This window comes from Ranitomeya variabilis, chromosome 2 (genome assembly GCF_051348905.1).
Source record: "Ranitomeya variabilis isolate aRanVar5 chromosome 2, aRanVar5.hap1, whole genome shotgun sequence".
NCBI lineage: Eukaryota > Metazoa > Chordata > Amphibia > Anura > Dendrobatidae > Ranitomeya > Ranitomeya variabilis.
The window spans coordinates 596,701,855-596,725,612 of record NC_135233.1 but is presented as its reverse complement, the minus strand read 5'-3'; the positions used below and the strand labels follow the sequence as shown (position 1 = coordinate 596,725,612).

The following is a 23,758-nucleotide window of genomic DNA, read 5'->3' as shown; positions in this document are numbered from 1 at the left end:
TTACGGATAGGGTTAGGGGTGTGTTGGGGTTACAGTTGTGGTTAGGGTTGGGATTAGGGTTACGGTTGGGATTAGGGTTAGGATTAGGGTTGGAATTAGGGTTACGGGTGTGTTGCGGTTAGGGTTGTGGTTAGGGGTGTGTTGGGGTTAAGGTTGTGATTAGGGTTATGGCTACAGTTGGGATTAGGATTAGGGGTGTGTTGGGGTTAGTGTTGAAGTTAGAATTGAGGGGTTTCCACTGTTTAGGCACATCAGGGGTCTCCAAACGCAACATGGCGCCACCATTGATTCCAGCCAATCTTGCGTTCAAAAAGTCAAATGGTGCTCCCGCCCTTCCAAGCCCCGACGTGCGCCCAAACAGTGGTTTACCCCCACATTTGGGGTACCAGCGTACTCAGGACAAACTGGGCAACAACTGCTGGGGTCTAATTTCTCCTGTTACCCTTGCAAAAATAAAAAATTACTTGCTAAAACATAATTTTTGAGGAAAGAACAATTATTTTTTATTTTCACGGCTCTGCGTTATAAACTTCTGTGAAGCACTTGGGGGTTGAAAGTGCTCACCACACATCTAGATAAGTTCCTTCGGGGGTCTAGTTTCCAAAATGGGGTCACTTGTGGGGTGTTTCTACTGTTTAGGTACATCAGGGGCTCTGCAAATGCAATGTGACGCCCGCAGACCATTCCATCAAAGTCTGCATTTCAAATGTCACTACTTCCCTTCCGAGCCCTGACGTGTGCCCAAACAGTGGTTTACCCCCACATATGGGGTATCAGCGTACTCACAACAAACTGGGCAACAAATATTGGGGTCCAAATTCTCCTGTTACCCTTGTGAAAATAAAAAATTGCTTGCTAAAACATCTTTTTTGAGGAAAGAAAAATGATTTTTTATTTTCACGGCTCTGCGTTGTAAACTTCTGTGAAGCACTTGGGGGTTGAACGTGCTCAACACACATCTAGATAAGTTCCTTGGGGGGTCTAGTTTCCAAAATGGGGTCACTTGTGGGGGGTTTCTACTGTTTAGGCATATCAGGGGCTCTGCAAACGCAACCTGACGCCCGCAGAGCATTCCATCAAAGTCTGCATTTCAAAACGTCACTACTTCCCTTCCGAACCCCGACGTGTGCCAAAACAGTGGTTTACCCCCACATATGGGGTATCAGCGTACTCAGGAGAAACTGGACAACAACTTTTGGGGTCCAATTTCTCCTGTTACTCTTGCAAAAATAAAAAAATTCTGGGCTAAAAAAATATTTTTGAGGAAAGGAAACATTTTTTATTTTCACGGCTCTGCGTTATAAACTTCTGTGAAGCACTTGGGGGTTCAAAGTGCTCACTACACATCTAGATAAGTTCCCTTGGGGGTCTAGTTTCCAAAATGGAGTCAATTGTGGGGAGTTCCTACTGTTTAGGCACATCAGGGGCTCTGCAAACGCAACCTGACGCCCGCAGAGCATTCCATCAAAGTCTGCATTTCAAAACGTCACTACTTCCCTTCCGAACCCTGACGTGTGCCAAAACAGTGGTTTACCCCCACATATGGGGTATCAGCGTACTCAGGAGAAACTGGACAACAACTTTTGGGGTCCAATTTCTCCTGTTACCCTTGGGAAAATAAAAAATTGTGGGCTAAAAAATCATTTTTGAGAAAAGAAAAATTATTTTTTATTTTCATGGCTCTGCGTTATAAACTTCTGTGAAGCACTTGGGGGTTCAAAGTGCTCACCACACATCTAGATTAGTTCCTTGGGAGGTCTAGTTTCCAAAATGGGGTCACTTGTGCGGGAGCTCCAATGTTTAGTCACACAGGGGCTCTCCAAACGCGACATGGTGTCCGCTAATGATTGGAGCTAATTTTCCATTCAAAAAGCCAAATGGCGTGCCTTCCCTTCCGAGCCCTGCCGTGCGCCCAAACAGTGGTTTACCCCCACATATGGGGTATCATCGTACTCAGAACAAACTGGACAAAAACATTTGGGGTCCAATTTCTCCTATTACCCTTGGGAAAATAAAAAATTCTGGGCTAAAAATCATTTTTGAGGAAAGAAAAATTATTTTTTTATTTTCACGGCTCTGCGTTATAAACTTCTGTGAAGCACCTGGGGGTTATAAGTGCTCACTATGCATCTAGATAAGTTTCTTGGGGGGTCTAGTTTCCAAAATGGGGTCACTTGTAGGGGAGCTCCAATGTTTAGGCACACAGGGGCTCTCCAAACGCGACATGGTGTCCGCTAACGATTGGAGCTAATTTTCCATTCAAAAAGTCAAATGGCACGCCTCCCCTTCCGAGCCTTGCCGTGCACCCAAACAGTGGTTTACCCCCACATATGAGGTATCGGCATACTCAGGAGAAATTGCCCAACAAATTTTAGGATCCATTTTATCCTGTTGCCCATGTGAAAATGAAAGAATTGAGGCTAAAAGAAATTTTGTGTGAAAAAAAAGTACTTTTTCATTTTTGCGGATCAATTTGTGAAGCACCTGGGGGTTTAAAGTGCTCACTATGCCTCTGGATGAGTTCCTTGGGGGGTCTAGTTTCCAAAATGGGGTCACTTGTGGAGGAGCTCCAATGTTTAGGCACACAGGAGCTTTCCAAACACGACATGGTGTCCGCTAACGATGGAGATAATTTTCCATTCAAAAAGTCAAATGGCGCTCCTTCCCTTCCGAGCCTTACCATGTGCCCAAACAGTGGTTTACCCCCACATGTGAGGTATTGGTGTACTCAGGAGAAATTGCCCAACAAAATTTAGGATCCATTTTATCCTGTTGCCCATGTGAAAATGAAAAAATTGAGGCTAAAATAATTTTTTTGTGAAAAAAAAGTACTTTTTCATTTTTACGGATCAATTTGTGAAGCACCTGGGGGTTTAAAGTGCTCACTATGCTTCTAGATAAGTTCCTTGGGGGGTCTAGTTTCCAAAATGTGGTCACTTGTGGGGGAGCTCCAATGTTTAGGCACACGGGGGCTCTCCAAACGCGACATGGTGTCCGCTAAAGATTGGAGCCAATTTTTCATTAAAAAAGTCAAATGGCGCTCCTTCCCTTCCGAGCCCTGCCGTGCGCCCAAACAGTGGTTTACCCCCACATATGAGGTATCAGCGTACTCAGGACAAATTGGACAACAACGTCCCTGGTCCAGTTTCTCCTTTTACCCTTGGGAAAATAAAAAAATTGTTGCTAAAAGATCATTTTTGTGACTAAAAAGTTAAATGTTCATTTTTTACTTCCATGTTGCTTCTGCTGCTGTGAAACACCTGAAGGGTTAATAAACTTCTTGAATGTGGTTTTGAGCACCTTGAGGGGTGCAGTTTTTAGAATGGTGTCACTTTTGGGTATTTTCAGCCATATAGAACCCTCAAAATGACTTCAAATGTGAGGTGGTCCCTAAAAAAAATGGTTTTGTAAATTTTGTTGTAAAAATGAGAAATCACTGGTCAAATTTTAACCCTTATAACTTCCTAGCAAAAAAAAAAATTGTTTCCAAAATTGTGCTGATGTAAAGTAGACATGTGGGAAACGTTATTTATTAACTATTTTGTGTCACATAACTCTCTGGTTTAACAGAATAAAAATTCAAAATGTGAAAATTGCAAAATTTTCAAATTTTTTGCCACATTTCCGTTTTTTTCACAAATAAACTCAAAAATTATCGACCTAAATTTACCACTAACATGAAGCCCAATATGTCACGAAAAAACAATCTCAGAATCGCTAGGATCCGTTGAAGCGTTCCTGAGTTATTACCTCATAAAGGGACACTGGTCAGAATTGCAAAAAACGGCAAGGTCATTAAGGCCAAAATAGGCTGGGTCATGAAGGGGTTAATCTGCCAAAAAATTAGAATAAAAAGGGATCAGAACGTCATGCAGACCCCACAATGGTAACGATAAAACCCACAGCTCTTAGCGCACAGAGCGGGCCTGGCTACAGCTGCATGGACCTGAAAATACAAAAGACAGAGCTCTCGGAAGGCGAGGGAGGGAAAAACAAAGCGACCCTAAGGGCCCGTCTATCCCTGGATTGGCCCCCTATGTGGCTCTATAACCCAGCATGTACGGCACACGCGGAGGAAGAGCGGGGCACGAGTCCTAGCATATGACGGACACCCTGCAGCAATGGCCGGGATCGGAGATTGCTCTGATCCGGTCTCTTCGCCCTCCAGAAGCTGCAATCACTGGACACCGCAGACGACATCTGAACAACCTGCAGGGGACACAGACAGAACACCACAACCCTACAGCTAACCCCAGAGCGGCCGAGGGAGGGGGAGGTCAGGGGTCCGAGCCCCCTATACTGGGGAGGTAATGTGTCTATGGATGTCACTGCTCAGCAGGCTGCAGAACTACAACACCCAGCATGCCCTGAGATGTGAAGGCATGCTGGGATTTGTAGTTCTGCCATGACTGCAGAGGCACAGAGTGCAGAACCTCAGAGCCCTCCAGTATTAAGGGGAGGTATATATATATTAGGTTTATTCAGTATACGGCGCACTCACGGTCTCCTCCGGCACCGGCCCCGCTCAGTATACAGCGCACTCACTGTCTCCTACGGCCCCGGCCCCGCTCAGTATACGGCGCACTCACTGTCTCCTCTGGCACCGGCCCCGCTCAGTATACGGCGCACTCACTGTCTCCTCCGGCACCGGCCCCGCTCAGTATACAGCGCACTCACTGTCTCCTACGGCCCCGGCCCCGGCCCCGGCCCCGCTCAGTATACGGCGCACTCACTGTCTCCTCTGGCACCGGCCCCGCTCCTCCTCGCGCTGCTACTCTCACGTGTGTACTTCACAGGGAGCCGGAAGCGGAAACACGTCACACCGCCGGCCCCGCCCCCTGCTGGCTGAGGCGCCAAGTTCAGTTCCTGCAGTTTAGGTCGGAGCCGCCGCGGGGGAGGATGGTGCAGATAGTTGTGTCCAGGTCAGTTGTGTGGTGCTGGGTGTAGAACTACTACTCCCAGCCAGCATGTCCTGCCAGACTCATTGTAACCGACACACCTCGCCTGTCCAGTCACACACTGGCTCTGTAGAGGTCTCATCGTGTCCTCCCCCTACCACAGCTATGTTTTCCTGATTCTGCAGCTGCTGTAAAACCATAAGTTCCAAGGTTCCAGTATTCCCTAGCAGTCTTTGTGTAAAGGGGACCACAAATCTCATCACGCCCTGCCTTTCATTCTGTAGCTGCAGAATAACATGTCCTGTCATTCTAATTATGGAAGGACTATGAATCCCAGCGTGTCCTGTGGTTGATACAAGAGGGACTATGAATCCCAGCATACCCTGTGGTTGATACAGGAGGGACTACGAATCCCAGCGTGTCCTGTGGTTGATACAGGAGGGACTATGAATCCCAGCGTGTCCTGTGGTTGATACAGGAGGGACTATGAATCCCAGCGTGTCCTGTGGTTGATACAGTAGGGACTATGAATCCCAGCGTGTCCTGTGGTTGATACAGGAGGGACTATGAATCCCAGCATACCCTGTGGTTGATATAGGATGGACTATGAATCCCAGCATGCCCTGTGGTTGATACAGGAGGGACTATGAATCCCAGCATGTCCTGTGGTTGATACAGGAGGGACTATGAATCCCAGCATACCCTGTGGTTGATACAGGAGGGACTATGAATCCCAGCATGTCCTGTGGTTGATACAGTAGGGACTACGAATCCCAGCATGTCCTGTGGTTGATACAGTAGGGACTATGAATCCCAGCGTGTCCTGTGGTTGATACAGGAGGGACTATGAATCCCAGCGTGTCCTGTGGTTGATACAGTAGGGACTACGAATCCCAGCGTGTCCTGTGGTTGATACAGGAGGGACTATGAATCCCAGCATGTCCTGTGGTTGATACAGGAGGGACTATGAATCCCAGCGTGTCCTGTGTAGTGTTGAGCATTCCGATACCGCAAGTATCGGGTATCGGCCGATACTTGCGGTATCGGAATTCCGATACCGGGATTCCGATACTTGCCGCGTATCGGATACCGGAATCGGAAGTTCCCAGATTCAAAATGCAGAAATTCAGCCAATGAGAATGATTCCAAGTGTGGGCACATCCTGTTCAGCATGGAGGGCATGAAACTACTGGCAAGGCTGTGATTGGCTGCTGAAATGATGTCATGATGCAGTTTAAAAGTCGCTGGCGCCATTTTGCGATCACTCTGCTGTGAATTCAGTTAGTGACAGGACGCTGTTTGCTGACTGAGGGACAGTTTAGAGATAGCGATTTGCTTCTTTGTGCTTTCCAAAGGCTAATTTAGCAACCGCTGTGTTCACCTACTATTCACCTTGCTTTTGCCTTGTAGCGCTGTTTTCACAGCGATCTGCAAGGTCTGTGTGTGTGTGTGTGTGTGAGTGCAGCCCACTCTCTAGTCTGAGTGCAGCCACATAGGCCATCCATAGCTGGTTGTATTCAGTTCAGGGAGGGTGGTTCATTGCCTCATACTGTTCTTTTTTTTTTTTTTTTTTTTCAAGTAGTGTAGTCTGCTGCTAATTTATTCAAAAAAATCCTATTAGTGTCTTTCCACCCGTCTCCAGCTAATTTGTGGAAAAACACTACATAGGATAACGTAGAGGAGGGTTTTTGGGCCTTGCAGCGCCGTTTATGGCTGTCTGCACGGTCTCCGTATGACTGCAGCTCGCCCTGTAGTCTGTGAGCAGCCATAGCCTGGTTGTCTCCAGCTCAGGGTTCTTCACTGCGTCATACCGCCAAATTAATTTTCATTTTGTTTTAAGTAGTGCAGGCTGCTGCACATTTTTTCAAAAAATTTCTATTAGTGTCTTTCCACCCGTCTCCAGCTAGCTTGTGGAAAAACACTACATAGGATAACGTAGAGGAGGGTTTTTGGGCCTTGCAGTGCCGTTTACGGCTGTCTGCACGGTCTCCGTGTGACTGCAGCTCTATCTGTTGTCAGTTCAGCCCCCAAAAAATAAATAAATAATAAAGTTCACCAAACACACCAGTTACACCACTTTACATTTGTGTAGGCCACATTAGCTCATATTAAAGTCTAGTCCACACTTTAGAAAATTAGTGTTTCTTATACCTGTTAGGAGGAGTTGTTCAGGAATAAGCACACAAATCCGTTAGTACTTTTCTGCTTATCTTTATCAGTCAACCAAGATGAAGAAGGCAGTGAGTAAGGCACGTGGGCGCGGAGCAGGGAGGGGACGTGGGGATTCTGTGCCTGCTGCGGGCACCGGTGACTCATCAGCACCCACTTTCACAAGGGAACAGTCATTCATGCGCAGCTTTGTGGCAGAGCGCCGTACACCGCTGCTGCGTGAAGAACAAATTGAAGCCGTTGTCGGATGGATGGCAGCTAATGCATCAACTTCAATTAGTGCCACATCCTCTCAGACACAGAGCACTGGAGAGCAGCCATCTGTCTCTTCACCACCTGCCAAATTGCCCAGGCAGACAGAGAGCCCAGGACAGGAGCCGTCTCTACTTCTGTTCTCTGAATCTCTTGGCTTGGAAACAGGGGGCCAGCCAAGCAGCATTGGAGAAATGGAAGAAGAGGCAGGGTGCAGTGATGCCCAACAGCTTTTTCTGTCTTCCTCTGAAGAGGCGGGTGGGCCAGTGGCTCCGGTCACCACATCGCAGGCCGCATCAGCTGATGATGACACTCAGGTGCCACTTACTGGTGCGTGCTCTGCTGCTGAGACTACCCAGGAGGAGCAGTTGGGGGCAGAGGGTAGTGTAGATGATGAGGTCCTTGACCCATCTTGGCGTGAGGGACAGGAAGGTGGTGGGAGCAGCTCTGAGGAAGAGATTCCCCGTACGGCCCAAAGAGGGAGAGGGAGGGGGAAGACTGCGGATCCTGCAGCCTCCGCTTTGGCACCCGTTAGGAGCATGTCTCTTCCAAAAGCCAAAAAGGGCGCTCCCAAGACTTGCAGTGCCTGGTCCTTTTTTGACACAGTTGCAGATGACATTTGCTATGTCAAATGCAAGGTGTGTCATCACAAAGTCAAAAGAGGTCGAAATGTCAGCAACCTCAATACCTCCAACATGTGGAAGCATGTGCGCAACAGGCACGCGGCGGAGTTACAAAAACACACTGAAGAGCTAGGCCAAACAACAGCGGCAGCTACCACCTCTTCAGCTCGTGTTGCCTCTTCCTCCAGCTCACACGCAGCTGGTTCGGCTTCCTCCCAGGATCGCCGTGGAAGAACCTCTGGCCCTGTTGTCCAGAGACCCGCTGTAATTCCACCCGCAGCACCACTTTCCCAGTCATCCACACACTCCCAGCCCAGTCTACAGCCATCGGTAGTACAGGCATGGGAGAAAAGGCGGCCTTTCTCGTCAAACCACCCACGAGCACAGGCTCTGACTGCAGGCATTGCCAAACTTCTTTCACTGGAAATGCTGTCATTCAGGCTGGTGGAGACTGACAGCTTCCGTGACTTGATGTCATTGGCAGTCCCACAGTACAATGTGCCCAGCCGCTTTTACTTCAGCAGGCAAGCCGTCCCTGCCCTGCACAAGCATGTGGAGGGACACATAAAACACGCGCTACTGAACGCCGTCAGTAGCAAGGTCCACCTCACCACCGATGCGTGGACCAGTCAACATGGACAGGGGCGATACCTTCCCCTCACTGCCCATTGGGTTAATGTTGTTGAGCCAGGTACAGACCGTGCGAGTGGCGCAGGACGTGTCCTGCCCACTCCAAGGATTGCAGGAATCCATTCTGTACGCATTGACTCCTCCTCTTACACCAGTTCCTCAGAATCATCGCTGCAGGAGCCGTCACAGTCCACCTCCACATGGACCCGTGATGAACGTGTACCTGTTACGACCGACATGAGCACAGCCGTGGCCAAACGTCAACAGGCCGTCTTGAAATTAATTTATTTGGGGAATCGAAGCCACACAGCGCAGGAGCTCTGGAATGCCATCAAGCAGGAGAGCGATGTGTGGTTTGTGCCAGCGAATCTCCAGCCAGGCATGGTAGTGTGTGATAATGGCCGAAATCTGGTGGCAGCTCTGGGCCTCGGCAACCTCACTCACATCCCATGTCTGGCACATGTGCTCAATTTGGTCGTGCAGAGTTTTCTGAGGGACTATCCGGATCTTGATGCACTGCTGCACAAGGTCCGCCTAGAGTGTGCTCACTTGCGGCGTTCCAGCACGGCAAAAGCGCGCATTGCGGCTCTGCAGCGCCGACACCGCCTGCCGGAACATCGCATCATATGTGACCTACCTACCAGGTGGAATTCCACGTTACATATGTTGGAGCGGTTGTGTGAGCAGCAGCAAGCTGTAATGGAGTACCAGCTGCTTCAGGCGCAAAGAAGTCGCAGTCAGCGCCGTACAGACTTCACAACCACAGAGTGGGCCACTATGAATGACGTCTGCCAGGTTTTGCGTCCCTTTGATTATTCCACGCGGATGGCGAGTGCAGATGATGCACTAGTCAGCATGACTGTCCCCCTTATCTGCCTGCTTGAAAAATCACTGCAAGCGCTAAGGGATGATGTTGTGGAGGATGAGGATTCAGCATTTCCATCATCTTCTGGACAGTCAGCGCCACGTGGTTCCTCACAAACGCGTAGGCAGGGGACAGTTTGTGAGGAGGATGAGGAGGAGTCAATGGAGGAGGAAGACATCCGTCCAGAGGAGGGAGTTACACAATTGTCCAGTACTCAGTGTGTACAGCGAGGGTGGGGTGATGACGAGCGGGCAGAGATCACGCCTCCAGCAGGGGACAGCGTTTCTTGGGCAGTTGGCAGTCTGCAGCACATGGTGGATTACATGCTGCAGTGCCTGAGAAACAACCGCCGCATCGCCCACATTCTCAACATGTCTGATTATTGGGTGTTCACCCTCCTCGATCCTCGCTACCGGGACAACGTAGAAAGCCTCATCACACCGTTGAACCGGGAGCGAAAAATGCGGGAGTACCAAGACACACTGGTCAGTTCCATCATCTTCTCCATTCCAACTGAGAGAAGTGCTGCTAGTGCATTCCAAAGCAGCTCAGTGCGTCCAGGCAGTGGTGGAGGCTCTGCACAAAGAGGGAGCAGAAGCAGTGCCTCTGCCCAAGGCAAGACCAGTATGGCCCAACTGTGGCACAGTTTTCTGTGCCCGCCACAAAAGTCTACACCATCACAGACGGCTCCAGTCAGCAGGAGGCAACGGTTCCGTCAGATGGTGACAGACTACATGTCTTGCCCTCTTGCTGTACTCCCAGACGGCTCTGGGATCCCAGGCCCGCGGTGGGATTACATTAGACGACACTGCGAGGCGGGCTCTCGGCCAGCGCGGCCGCACAGGCGCAGCCAGCCTGACACCAAATGATGTCAGAAGATGGGCAGCGCTAAGTGTGCCTGGCCAAGGGATAACATAACAGCGCCGGCTCCGGGACGGAATCAAACAACGCTGAGGAGCCGGGGCACGGCGCCAAGGGGGTAGGAATGACGGCTGTGCTGCGTCATATTACGAAGGAAAGTCCCACCTCCGGGACGGTCTCACAGTATCAGGGGACACATTTTATAAGTGTTTAGTTCTGTGTTTGCAAGGAGCATCATGAAAAGAGCCACCTTTTCCTTTTGCATCTTTTTTGCTGCACAAGCTGGCTCTTTCAGCTACAAACGCCTTGGGGGGGGTTAAAGGTTCCCTTTCGACTTTCTCCAATCAGGCTTCGGCCTACATTGGGTTCCTCTGCTTCTCCTCCTGTCCCTGGGCTCCAACACCGCTAGTTGTTGCCTGGTAGTGCTGTACGCACAGTCAACAGTCCCTCCTCTGTTATTGGGGTTCAGTAACGTCAGCTGTTCCCCTGCTGTGTGTGTGGCAATCCCTCCTACCTCCTCCACCTCCCCCTCCTGTCCCTGGGCTCCAACACCGCTAGTTGTTGCCTGGTAGTGCTGTACGCACAGTCAACAGTCCCTCCTCTGTTATTGGGGTTCAGTAACGTCAGCTGTTCCCCTGCTGTGTGTGTGGCAATCCCTCCTATCTCCTCCACCTCCACCTCCCCCTCCTGTCCCTGGGCTCCAACACCGCTAGTTGTTGCCTGGTAGTGCTGTACGCACAGTCAACAGTCCCTCCTCTGTTATTGGGGTTCAGTAACGTCAGCTGTTCCCCTGCTGTGTGTGTGGCAATCCCTCCTACCTCCTCCACCTCCTCCTCCTCCACCTGTCCCTGGGCTCCAACACCGCTAGTTGCCGTCCAGAAGTGCTGTCCGCACAGTCAACAGTCCCTCCTCTGTTATTGGGGTTCAGTAACGTCAGCTGTTCCCCTGCTGTGTGTGTGGCAATCCCTCCTACCTCCTCCACCTCCTCCACCTGTCCCTGGGCTCCAACACCGCTAGTTGCCGTCCAGAAGTGCTGTCCGCACAGTCAACAGTCCCTCCTCTGTTATTGGGGTTCAGTAACGTCAGCTGTTCCCCTGCTGTGTGTGTGGCAATCCCTCCTATCTCCTCCACCTCCCCCTCCTGTCCCTGGGCTCCAACACCGCTAGTTGTTGCCTGGTAGTGCTGTACGCACAGTCAACAGTCCCTCCTCTGTTATTGGGGTTCAGTAACGTCAGCTGTTCCCCTGCTGTGTGTGTGGCAATCCCTCCTACCTCCTCCACCTCCTCCTCCTCCACCTGTCCCTGGGCTCCAACACCGCTAGTTGCCGTCCAGAAGTGCTGTCCGCACAGTCAACAGTCCCTCCTCTGTTATTGGGGTTCAGTAACGTCAGCTGTTCCCCTGCTGTGTGTGTGGCAATCCCTCCTATCTCCTCCACCTCCCCCTCCTGTCCCTGGGCTCCAACACCGCTAGTTGTTGCCTGGTAGTGCTGTACGCACAGTCAACAGTCCCTCCTCTGTTATTGGGGTTCAGTAACGTCAGCTGTTCCCCTGCTGTGTGTGTGGCAATCCCTCCTACCTCCTCCACCTCCTCCTCCTCCACCTGTCCCTGGGCTCCAACACCGCTAGTTGCCGTCCAGAAGTGCTGTCCGCACAGTCAACAGTCCCTCCTCTGTTATTGGGGTTCAGTAACGTCAGCTGTTCCCCTGCTGTGTGTGTGGCAGTCCCTCCTATCTCCTCCACCTCCCCCTCCTGTCCCTGGGCTCCAACACCGCTAGTTGTTGCCTGGTAGTGCTGTACGCACAGTCAACAGTCCCTCCTCTGTTATTGGGGTTCAGTAACGTCAGCTGTTCCCCTGCTGTGTGTGTGGCAATCCCTCCTACCTCCTCCACCTCCCCCTCCTGTCCCTGGGCTCCAACACCGCTAGTTGTTGCCTGGTAGTGCTGTACGCACAGTCAACAGTCCCTCCTCTGTTATTGGGGTTCAGTAACGTCAGCTGTTCCCCTGCTGTGTGTGTGGCAATCCCTCCTATCTCCTCCACCTCCACCTCCCCCTCCTGTCCCTGGGCTCCAACACCGCTAGTTGTTGCCTGGTAGTGCTGTACGCACAGTCAACAGTCCCTCCTCTGTTATTGGGGTTCAGTAACGTCAGCTGTTCCCCTGCTGTGTGTGTGACAATCCCTCCTACCTCCTCCACCTCCTCCTCCTCCACCTGTCCCTGGGCTCCAACACCGCTAGTTGCCGTCCAGAAGTGCTGTCCGCACAGAGCCAAACACCTCGCCAATGTGTTAGTGGGGTTCAGCACCGCCAGCTGTTCCCCTGCTGTGCAGCCGGCAACGTGTACCCCCAGGCGTTTGTTACTGAAGGAGCCACCTTGTGCAGCAGTAATGATGCAAAGGGAAAAAGTGCCTCTTTTCGTGGTGCTCCTTGCACATGCTGAACCTAACACTTATGAAAAGTGTCCCCTCCTACCGTGATACCGTCCGGTAGGTGGAACTTTCCTTTGTGATGTGACGCAGCACGGCCGTCATTCTTACCCCCTTGGCGCCGTGCGCCGCCTCCTCAGCGTTGTTTGAATCAGTCCCGGAGCCTGCGCTGTTAGGTTAGCCCTTGGCCATGCACACATTTTGCGCTGCCCGTCTTCTGACATCATTTGGTGTCAGGCTGGCTGCGCCTGTGCGGCCGCGCTGGCCGAGAGCCCGCCTCATACTGTCTTCTGATTTAATCCCACTGGGGGCCAGAGATCCATGGACATGCGCAGTGCATATCTGAACCTCCACCTCTCACTCATCTCCCTACGGCTTCTTCAAACTGTGCGGTGTCAGCTGGTCCCTAATAGCATGCCACGGCCGTGACACCGCACAGTCTGAAGAAGCCGTAGGGAGATGAGTGAGAGGTGGAGGTTCAGATATGCACTGCGCATGTCCATGGATCTCAGGCCCCCAGTGGGATTAAATCAGAAGACAGTACGAGGCGGGCTCTCGGCCAGCGCGGCCGCACAGGCGCAGCCAGCCTGACACCAAATGATGTCAGAAGACGGGCAGCGCAAAATGTGTGCATGGCCAAGGGCTAACCTAACAGCGCAGGCTCCGGGACTGATTCAAACAACGCTGAGGAGGAGGCGCACGGCGCCAAGGGGGTAAGAATGACGGCTGTGCTGCGTCACATCACAAAGGAAAGTTCCACCTACCGGACGGTATCACGGTAGGAGGGGACACTTTTCATAAGTGTTAGGTTCAGCATGTGCAAGGACCATAATTAAAAGAGCTAAGTTTACCTTTTCCAGCATTAGTGCTGTACACGATGGCTCTTTCAGCTACAAACGCCTGGGGGGGGGGTTAAAGTTTCCCTTTCAACTTGCTCCAGTGCAGGCTTCGGCCTACACTCTGCTCCCTCTCCTCCTCCTGCTGACCCTGGGCTCTAACACCGCCAGTTGGGGCCCGGTACTGCTAGCTGCACAGAGAAAAACACCAGCCAATGTGTCAGTGGGGTTCAGCACCGCCAGCTGTTTCCCTGCTGTGCAGCCGGCATCGTGTCCTGCAACAGCCACGCAGACACAAGAACTGAAATTGAAGGGAACCTGTCCCCCCTCCCCCAGGCGTTTTTACGTTTTACAGCCACCTTGTACGACAGTAATGCTGCATGTGTGCAAGGTGGCTCAGAAACTTATTCTCCTTGCCCATGTTGAAGTGAACACGTCTAAAAATGAGTCCTCTGCGACCATTAAAACGTCCCTCAGGTGTGATTTTCCTTTGTATTGACACGCAACAAGCTCCTTGGTAGCGCTGCCCGTCTTCTGGCATCATTGTTTGGCTGCCTGCGCCTCTGCGGCCGCCTTGCCCCACACAACGCCCCTCGGTGTCTTATTTATTTGGACTGCGAGGGTGTGATTGATGGGCATGAACGGTGCATTTCTTCGCCTGTCCCTCATCTCCTTCCGCCTTCTTCGGACTGTGCGGCTTCATGGCCGTGGCATGCGATAAGGGATCAGCTGACGCCGCACAGTCTGAAGCGGGTGTAAGGACCCGAATGTGAGAGGCGAACATATGTGCTGCGCCAGGCCATGAATCCCAGCCCCGCAGTGTTTTAACAATGTTAAGACACTGCGGGGCTGGGATTCATGGTCATCGCGAACCGCACCGGCCGACATTAAATGATGTCAGAGGATGGGCAGCGCTAACAGCGCTAGGCCAGGGGATAACACGACAGCGCAGACTCCTGTACAGCAAATAACAACGCTCAGGAGGCTGCACCCAGCACCAAGGTGGGATTCTTGACATCTGTGCTGCGTCTCATTACAAAGGGAACTCGCGCCTCCAACACAGTTTGACTGTATAAAGGGCTAAATGTTATACGTGTTTCATTCAGCATGTGCAAGGAGCAAAATTAAAAGAGCAACCTTTGACTTGTGCAGCACTACTGCTGCATAAGCTGTGGCTCTTCTACTTTGTAACCCCTGAGGGGGGGGTTAAAGGTTACCTTTGAAATTGGTTCAATTAGGCTTCGGCCTACACTCTGCTCCCCCTGCAGAGCCCGGGCTCCAACACCGCCAGTTGGGGCCCGGTACTGCTAGCTGCACAGAGCCAAACACCAGCCAATGTGTCAGTGGGGTTCAGCACCGCCAGCTGTTCCCCTGCTGTGCAGCCGGCATCGTGTCCTGCAAAAGCCACGCAGACACCAGAACTGAAATTGAAGGGAACCTGTCCCCCCTCCCCCAGGCGTTTGTACGTTTTTAAGGCCACCTTGTACAGCGGTAATGCTGCATGTGTGCAAGGTGGCTCATAAACGTATTCTCCTCGCACATGTGGAACTGAAAACACGTCTGAAATGTGTCCTCTGTGTGACCATTTAACCGTCCCGGTGGTGTGACTTTCCTTTGTAATGACACGCTGCAACCCCCTTGGTAGCGCTGCCCGTCTTCTGGCATCATTGTTTGGCTGCCTGCGCCTCTGCGGCCGCCCTGACCCACACAACGCCCCTCGGTGTCTTATTTCTTGGGACTGCGAGGGTGTGATTGATGGGCATGAGCAGTGCATCAGTTCGCCTGTCCCTCATCTCCTTCCGCCTTCTTCAGACTGTGCGGCTTCATGGCCGTGGCATGCGATAAGGGATCAGCTGACGCCGCACAGTCTGAAGCGGGTGTAAGGATCCGAGTGTGAGAGGCCAACATATGTGCTGCGCCAGGCCATGAATCCCAGCCTCGCAGTGTTTTAACAATGTTAAGACACTGCGGGGCTGGGATTCAACGTCATCGCGAACCGCACCGGCCGACATTAAATGATGTCAGAGGATGGGCAGCGCTAACAGCGCTAGGCCAGGGGATAACACGACAGCGCAGACTCCTGTACAGCAAATAACAACGCTCAGGAGGCTGCACCCAGCACCAAGGTGGGATTCTTGACATCTGTGCTGCGTCTCATTACAAAGGGAACTCGCGCCTCCAACACAGTTTGACTGTATAAAGGGCTAAATGTTATACGCGTTTCATTCAGCGTGTGCAAGGAGCAAAATTAAAAGAGCAACCTTTGACTTGTGCAGCACTACTGCTGCATAAGCTGTGGCTCTTCTACTTTGTAACCCCTGAGGGGGGGTTAAAGGTTACCTTTGAAATTGGTTCAGTTAGGCTTCGGCCTACACTCTGCTCCCCCTGCAGAGCCCGGGCTCCAACACCGCCAGTTGGGGCCCGGTACTGCTAGCTGCACAGAGCCAAACACCAGCCAATGTGTCAGTGGGGTTCAGCACCGCCAGCTGTTCCCCTGCTGTGCAGCCGGCAACGTGTCCTGCAACAGCCACGCAGACACAACAGACCCAAAGCTGCCGCCAGTGCAGGCTTCGGCCTACACTCTGCTCCCTCTCCTCCTCCTGCTGACCCCGGGCTCTAACACCGCCAGTTGGGGCCCGGTACTGCTAGCTGCATAGAGAAAAACACCAGCCAATGTGTCAGTGGGGTTCAGCACCGCCAGCTGTTCCCCTGCTGTGCAGCCGGCATCGTGTCCTGCAAAAGCCACGCAGACACTTGCTCTTGTACCTTCTGCTCCCCATCCTGGTTCCAGTACCGTCAGCTGGTTCCGGGCAGAGCCTTTGGCTTAGGTGCCTCCCTCTGGGTATCCGAGTTCCACCAACGTCAGGTGGTCCTTGGTAGTGCTTTCAGGCACGGGTACCTCCTGCTTAGTAACCGGGTTCCAGTAACGTCAGCTGGTCCTCGGTAGTTCCATTGGCTCTTGGATCTTCGGGTAGCCATCCGAGTTCCAGTTCCATCAGCTGGTTCTCGGCATTTTCTCAGCCTTCTTGTACCTTCTGCTACATTTCCAAGTTCAAGAGACTAAACACGATGACCCGGAAGACCACCCCTAAGATGACGATGACACCAGAGACGACAACCACCGTGATGACGACGACCCTGGAGACGATGACCCTGAAGACCACCCCGATGACGACGACCCTGGAGACGACGACGACCTGGAAGACCGAGAAGCAGAAGAACAAGAGGCTGCAGAACAAAGAGCAGAAGAACATTAAGCATAACACTAAATATCAGAGCAAAAAATATTATCTAAATTATAAGCAGAAGAAGACTAAGCAGTGTATGGGGGTGAGTCCGTTCCTCCTCGTGGTGCCCCTGGATAAAGCCTGATGCTGCAGGCCAAACTGAACGCGGACAAATGTAACTCTTTTGTGACAGGCAGAACGGAAGGTGTAATCTTCAAACTTTTATAGATAACAACTACGGGAATGCCTGTCACAAATAAGAATATGATGAAGAAGTAGAATATGATGAAGATAATAGTAAAATAAAAAGAATATGAACAATGTAACCAAAAAAATAATAGGTAGAAGATGAAGAAGATGAATAAGGTGAAGAAGTTGATGTCAAAGAAGCTGATGATGAAGATAATGAAGAAGAAAGTGTGGGAGAAGTAAAAAAGAAGGTGAAGGGCGTGGAAGTAGTGAAACATCAATATCTGACAAAATAAAAAAAAAATTAACAGTCAAAATCTTTCTAACGCCGAACGTCATAAAAAACAAAACAAAATCCTGCTATTCTATTAGATTGGGCTAAACCTCTGTGCCTTTAATGTCTCCGCCACGTCCCCCAATACATCCTACATTATTCTTAGTTGTTTTCCTTCATGTAGAATGAACCTACAAGTTAAGAAAGGGTTTATTTTAATTCCGATATTTTCGTCCCATTGACTTGCATTGGGATCGGGTATCGGATTAGATCCGATACTTTGACGGTATCGGCCGATACTTTCCGATACCGATACTTTCCGATATCGGAAGGTATCGCTCAACACTAGTCCTGTGGTTGATACAGTAAGGACTATGAATCCCAGCATGTCCTGTGGTTGATACAGGAGGGACTATGAATCCCAGCATGTCCTGTGGTTGATACAGGAGGGACTATGAATCCCAGCATGTCCTGTGGTTGATACAGTAGGGACTGTGAATCCCAGCATACCCTGTGGTTGATACAGTAAGGACTATGAATCCCAGCATGTCCTGTGGTTGATACAGGAGGGACTATGAATCCCAGCATGCCCTGTGGTTGATACAGGAGGGACTATGAATCCCAGCATACCCTGTGGGTGATACAGTAGGGGTTATGAATCCCAGCGTGTCCTGTGGTTGATACAGGAGGGACTATGAATCCCAGCATGTCCTGTGGTTGATACAGTAGGGACTGTGAATCCCAGCATGTCCTGTGGTTGATACAGGAGGGACTGTGAATCCCAGCATGCCCTGTGGTTGATACAGGAGGGACTGTGAATCCCAGCATGCCCTGTGGTTGATACAGGAGGGACTATGAATCCCAGCATGCCCTGTGGGTCTGAGGTCCTGCAGCTGGAGGTGACCGGTGGTGATGATGCCTCCATATGACCCTTTGCTGTCAGTGAAGCAGACGGTGTGTCCCAGACTATGCTGCCCTGATCTCACCCTCTGTCTGCTCCTCCTGCCGTTACAGGGATGTCCGGGGGCAGCCGCCGGCCGAGTGGTTACTGATGGAGCTGCAGGGAGAGATCGAAGCTCGGAGACAGGATGGATTAGCCGGGAAGGTGATGGGCGACCTGCACTACACCACGGAGGTGAGCCGCGACCGTCAGTCACCAGTGTGCGGCATCTGACCTCCACATGAGGTGCAAAACTAGTGGGAGAGTAGTCATCAATTTCTCTACTGGGACCTTCCAATAACTCTGATCCGGGATGTTTAACCCCTCAGTAACCACAGCTTCAATAGGAGTGGCTCCCTGTGTCACCTCATGACACTAATGGGCTGCAGTGGCAGCCTAATAAGTATCCTCTTTAAAGGGAACCTGTCACCCCCAAAATCGATGGTGAGGTAAGCTCACCGGCATCAGGGGCTTATCTACAGCATTCTGTAATGCTGTAGATAAGCCCCCGATGTTACCTGAAAGGAGAAAAAGACATTATATTACACTCACCCAGGGGCGGTCCCGGGGCGGTCTGGTCAAATGAGTGTCTCAGGTCTGCTCCGGCGCCTCCTATCTTCATTCCATGACGTCCTCTTTGGGTCTTTACGCTTCGGCGCAGGCGTACTTTGTCTGCCCTGTTGAGGGCAGAGCAAAGTACTGCAGTGCGCAGGCGCCGGGCCTCTCTGACCTTTCTGGCACCTGCGCACTGCAGTACTTTGCTCTGCCCTCAACAGGGCAGACAAAGTACACCTGCGCCGAAGTAGCGGCGCGGAGACCAGAAGAGGAAGTCATGGAATGAAGATGGGAGGCACCGGAGCGGACCGGAGACACCCATCCGACCTGACCGCAGCGGGACCGCCCCTGGGTGAGTATAATCTAACCTCTTTTTCTCCTCTTTCAGGTAACATCGGGGGCTTATCTACAGCATTACAGAATGCTGTAGATAAGCCCCTGATGCCGGTGAGCTCATCTCACCAGCCATTTTGGGGGTGACAGGTTCCCTTTAAAGGGGCTATTGGGACATGTAATATCGATGACCAATCTTTAAATTGGTGGGGGTAAAAAAAAAAAAATATATATATATATATATAGAGTGTGTATATATAATATATGTATATATATATATATATATATATAGTTATATATATATAGTGTATATATACAGTGCCTACAAGTAGTATTCAACCCCTTGCAGATTTAGCAGGTTTACACATTTGGAATTAACTTGGCATTGTGACATTTGGACTGTAGATCAGCCTGGAAGTGTGAAATGCACTGCAGCAAAAAAGAATGTTATTTCTTTGTTTATTTTTTTTTTAAATTGAGAAAAATATTTTCAGAGGGTCATTTATTATTCAACCCCTCAACCCACCCGAATTCTGTTTGGTTCCCCTAAAGTATTAAGAAGTAGTTCAGGCACAAAGAACAATGAGCTTCACATGTTTGGATTAATTATCTCTTTTTCCAGCCTTTTCTGACTATTTAAGACCCTCCCCAAACTTGTGAACAGCACTCATACATGGTCAACATGGGGAAGACAAAGGAGCATTCCAAGGCCATCAGAGACAAGATCGTGGAGGGTCACAAGGCTGGCAAGGGGTACAAAACCCTTTCCAAGGAGTTGGGCCTACCTGTCTCCACTGTTGGGAGCATCATCCGGAAGTGGAAGGCTTATGGAACTACTGTTAGCCTTCCACGGCCTGGACAGCCTTTGAAAGTTTCCTCCCGTACCGAGGCCAGGCTTGTCCGAAGAGTCAAGGCTAACCCAAGGACAACAAGGAAGGAGCTCCGGGAAGATCTCATGGCAGTGGGGACATTGGTTTCAGTCAATACCATAAGTAACGTACTCCACCGCAATGGTCTCCGTTCCAGACGAGCCCGTAAGGTACCTTTACTTTCAAAGCATCATGTCAAGGCTCGTCTACAGTTTGCTCATGATCACTTGGAGGACTCTGAGACTGACTGGTTCAAGGTTCTCTGGTCTGATGAGACCAAGATCGAGATCTTTGGTGCCAACCACACACGTGACGTTTGGAGACTGGATGGCACTGCATACGACCCCAAGAATACCATCCCTACAGTCAAGCATGGTGGTGGCAGCATCATGCTGTGGGGCTGTTTCTCAGCCAAGGGGCCTGGCCATCTGGTCCGCATCCATGGGAAGATGGATAGCACGGCCTACCTGGAGATTTTGGCCAAGAACCTCCGCTCCTCCATCAAGGATCTTAAGATGGGTCGTCATTTCATCTTCCAACAAGACAACGACCCAAAGCACACAGCCAAGAAAACCAAGGCCTGGTTCAAGAGGCAAAAAATCAAGGTGTTTCAGTGGCCTAGTCAGTCTCCTGACCTTAACCCAATTGAAAACTTGTGGAAGGAGCTCAAGATTAAAGTCCACATGAGACACCCAAAGAACCTAGATAACTTGGAGAAGATCTGCATGGAGGAGTGGGCCAAGATAACTCCAGAGACCTGTGCCGGCCTGATCAGGTCTTATAAAAGACGATTATTAGCTGTAATTGCAAACAAAGGTTATTCCACAAAATATTAAACCTAGGGGTTGAATAATAATTGACCCACACTTTTATGTTTAAAATTTATAAAAATTTAACTGAGCAACAAAACTTTTTGGTTTGTAAGATTTATACATCTGTTAATAAATCCTGCTCTTGTTTGAAGTTTGAAGGCTCTAACTTATTTGCATCTTATTAAACCTGCTAAATCTGCAGGGGGTTGAATACTACTTGTAGGCACTGCATATATATATATATATATATATATATATAGTATGTGTATATATATATATATATATATATATATATATATATATATATATATATATATAGTATGTATATATATATATATATATATATAGTATATATATATATAGTGTGTGTATATATATATATATATATGTATATATATATAGTGTGTGTATATATATATATATATATATATATAGTGTATATATATATATAGTGTGTGTATATATATATATATATATATGGTATATATAGATATATATATATATATATATATATATATATATATATATATATAGATATATATATATATATATATATATATATATATATATAGATATATATATATAGAGTGTGTGTATATATATATACATATATACACACACACACACACACACACGGGAAAATAATTTTGATACACTGCGAATTTTGCAAGTTTTCCCACCTACAAAGAGTGGAGAGGTCTGTAAATTTTATTGTTGGTACACTTCACCTGTGAGAGACAGAATCTAACAATAAAAAAACTGAAAATCACATTGTAGGATTTTTACATTATTAATTTGCATTTTGTTGCATGAAATAAGTATTTGATACAATAGAAAAACAGAACTTAATATTTTGTACAGAAACTTTCGTTTGCAGTTACAGATGTCAGATGTTTCCTGTAGTTCTTGACTAAGTTTGCACACACTGCAGCAGGAATTTGTGCCCCTCCTCCATACAGATCTTCTCCAGATCTTTCAGGTTTAGGGGCTGTCGCTGGCAACATTGATTTTCAGCTCCTTTCAAAGATTTTCTATTGGGTTCAGGTCTGGAGACTGGCTAGGCCACTCCAGGACCATGATATGCTTCTTACGGAGCCACTCCTTAGTTGCCCTGGCTGTGTGTTTCTGGTCATTGACATGCTGGAAGACCCAGTCACGACACATCTTGAATGCTCTTACTGAGGGAAGGAGGTTGTTGGCCAAAATCTTGCGGTACATGACCCCAGCCATCCTCCCATCAATACTGTGCTGTTATCCAGTCCCCTTTTCAGAAAAGCACCCCCAAAGTATGATGTTTCCCCCACCATGCTTCATGGTTGGGATTGGTGTTCTTGGGGTTGTACTCATCCTTCTTCCTCCAAACACTGCGAGTGGAGTTGATACCAAAAAGCTCTATTTTGGTCCCATCTAACCACATGACCTAAACCCATGCCTCTTCTGGATGATCTAGATGGTCATTGGTGAACGTCAAACTGGCCTGGACATGTGCTGGTGGAAGCAGGAGGACCTTGCATGCTCTGTATGATTTTAATCCATGATGGCGTAGTGTGTTAATAACAGTAATGTTTGAGACTGTGGACCCAGCACTCTTCAGGTCATTGACCAGGTCTTCCCATGTAGTTCTGAGCTGATTCCTGACCTTTCTCGGAATCACCCTAACCCACGAAGAGAGATCTTGCATGGAGCCACAGGCCAACGAAAATTGACAGTCATCTTGTGTTTCTTCCATTTTCCAATAATTGCGCCAACAGTTGTTAACTTCTCTCCAAGCTGCTTGCCTATTGTCCTGTAGCCCATCCCAGCCTTGTGCAGGTCTACAATTTTGTCCCTTAGACAGCTCTTTGGTCTTGGCCATGGTGGAGAGGTCAGAGTGTGATTGAGTGTGTGGACAGGTGTCTTTTATTCAGGTAACGAGTTCAAACAGGTGCAATTAAAACAGGTAATGAGTGTAAAGTAGGAGGGCTTCTTAAAGAGAAACTAACAGGTCTGTGAGAGACAGAATTCTTGCTGGTTGGCCGGTGATCAAATACTTATTTCATGCAATTCAATTATGTAAAACAATTACAATGTGATTTTCTGTCTTTTTTGTTTAAGATTCTGTCTCTCACGGTGAAGTGTATCTACGATAAAAATTACAGACCTCCATTCTATGTAGGGGAAAACTTGCAAAATCGTCAGTGTATCAAATACGGTACTTATTTTCCACACTGTATATAAAGTTTGATTGTAATACTATATAAGGCCACTAGGTGTCATATGCATCCAGAATATTCAGAGCTCGGCTACTTTTTACCTGCAGTGATCTACACGCTGCGATGCCATATCACATGACCGTCAGATGGAGGTGCCCAGTGTGACATTTTAATGAATACTCTATTTAATAAGGACATATATTTCTCCTCCCCTGAGCTTATCGCTATATTGTATTGCTCTTCTCCAGGGGGTTCCTGTTCTTATCATCGGACATCACATATTATACGGTAAAGTCGTTCGTCTTGAGAAGCCTTTTGCCGTTCTGGTGAAGAGCACCAGCTCCTCATCAGATGCAATGGACACAGGAGATGTGACGGAGACAAAGTACAATGTAACCGCGCTGATTAAGAGGAAGATCATTTTTAAAACCCGCCCAAAACCCATCATCACTAACGTGCCTAAGAAGGTGTGAGGAGCAGGAGACAGTCGGTGTGGTGCACTGTGATGGAGCAGAACATCATCTGCAACCCTGGACTCCTTAGGGGCCAGAAGATGTGAGCCTCAATTCCTAGTAGACTGCTACTTTGCAGTCTGTCATGTTATTCCTCCAACTCCTCGGTTGGCACACCTAGGACCACCCAGTACGTGTAATCGCACCATGTATTTGTTAGGGCGTCTCAAAAATGTTTAGTCAGGGGGGATTCTCTTTATAAGGGCTCCTTCTCACTTGCGTGAAATACGGCTGAGTCTCACAGGTTAAAACCCGGCTCTGCCGCCGGCACTTGGGAGCGGAGCGTGCAGCTCCATGTAT

The 23,758-nt window shown here is 49.4% G+C and overlaps 2 protein-coding genes across 5 annotated transcripts in view; one reads left to right on the top strand and one right to left on the bottom strand.

The window, feature by feature from the left end:
* The window catches only part of UTP4 (UTP4 small subunit processome component), a 19,181-nt gene extending 14,318 nt beyond the window's left edge, over nucleotides 1-4,863 (bottom strand). Inside the window, exon 1 of one of the 4 annotated variants that reach the window (XM_077288489.1) lies at nucleotides 4,734-4,863. The gene's annotated coding sequence lies outside the window, so the exon portion shown is untranslated. Of the gene's footprint in view, nucleotides 1-4,545 lie in introns of all 4 variants that reach the window. The other 3 variants (XM_077288490.1, XM_077288491.1, XM_077288488.1) reach the window with 3 other exon arrangements.
* Nucleotides 4,798-23,717, top strand: CHTF8 (chromosome transmission fidelity factor 8). The gene is made up of 3 exons (XM_077288496.1): nucleotides 4,798-4,922; nucleotides 18,260-18,380; nucleotides 23,195-23,717. The coding sequence occupies exons 1-3, from the start codon at nucleotides 4,900-4,902 to the stop codon at nucleotides 23,417-23,419; spliced, it is 369 nt and encodes a 122-aa protein (XP_077144611.1). The 5' UTR covers nucleotides 4,798-4,899; the 3' UTR covers nucleotides 23,420-23,717.
* Nucleotides 23,718-23,758: the final 41 nt, after the last annotated feature.

Bases quoted from the DNA above. Each gene is read 5' to 3' on its own strand.
- CHTF8 (XM_077288496.1), top strand. From the start codon at position 4,900: ATGGTGCAGATAGTTGTGTCCAG. The intron at 4,923-18,259 runs GTCAGTTGTGTG...CTGCCGTTACAG, and splicing joins GTGCAGATAGTTGTGTCCAG to GGATGTCCGGGGGCAGCCGC. The intron at 18,381-23,194 runs GTGAGCCGCGAC...GCTCTTCTCCAG, and splicing joins ACCTGCACTACACCACGGAG to GGGGTTCCTGTTCTTATCAT.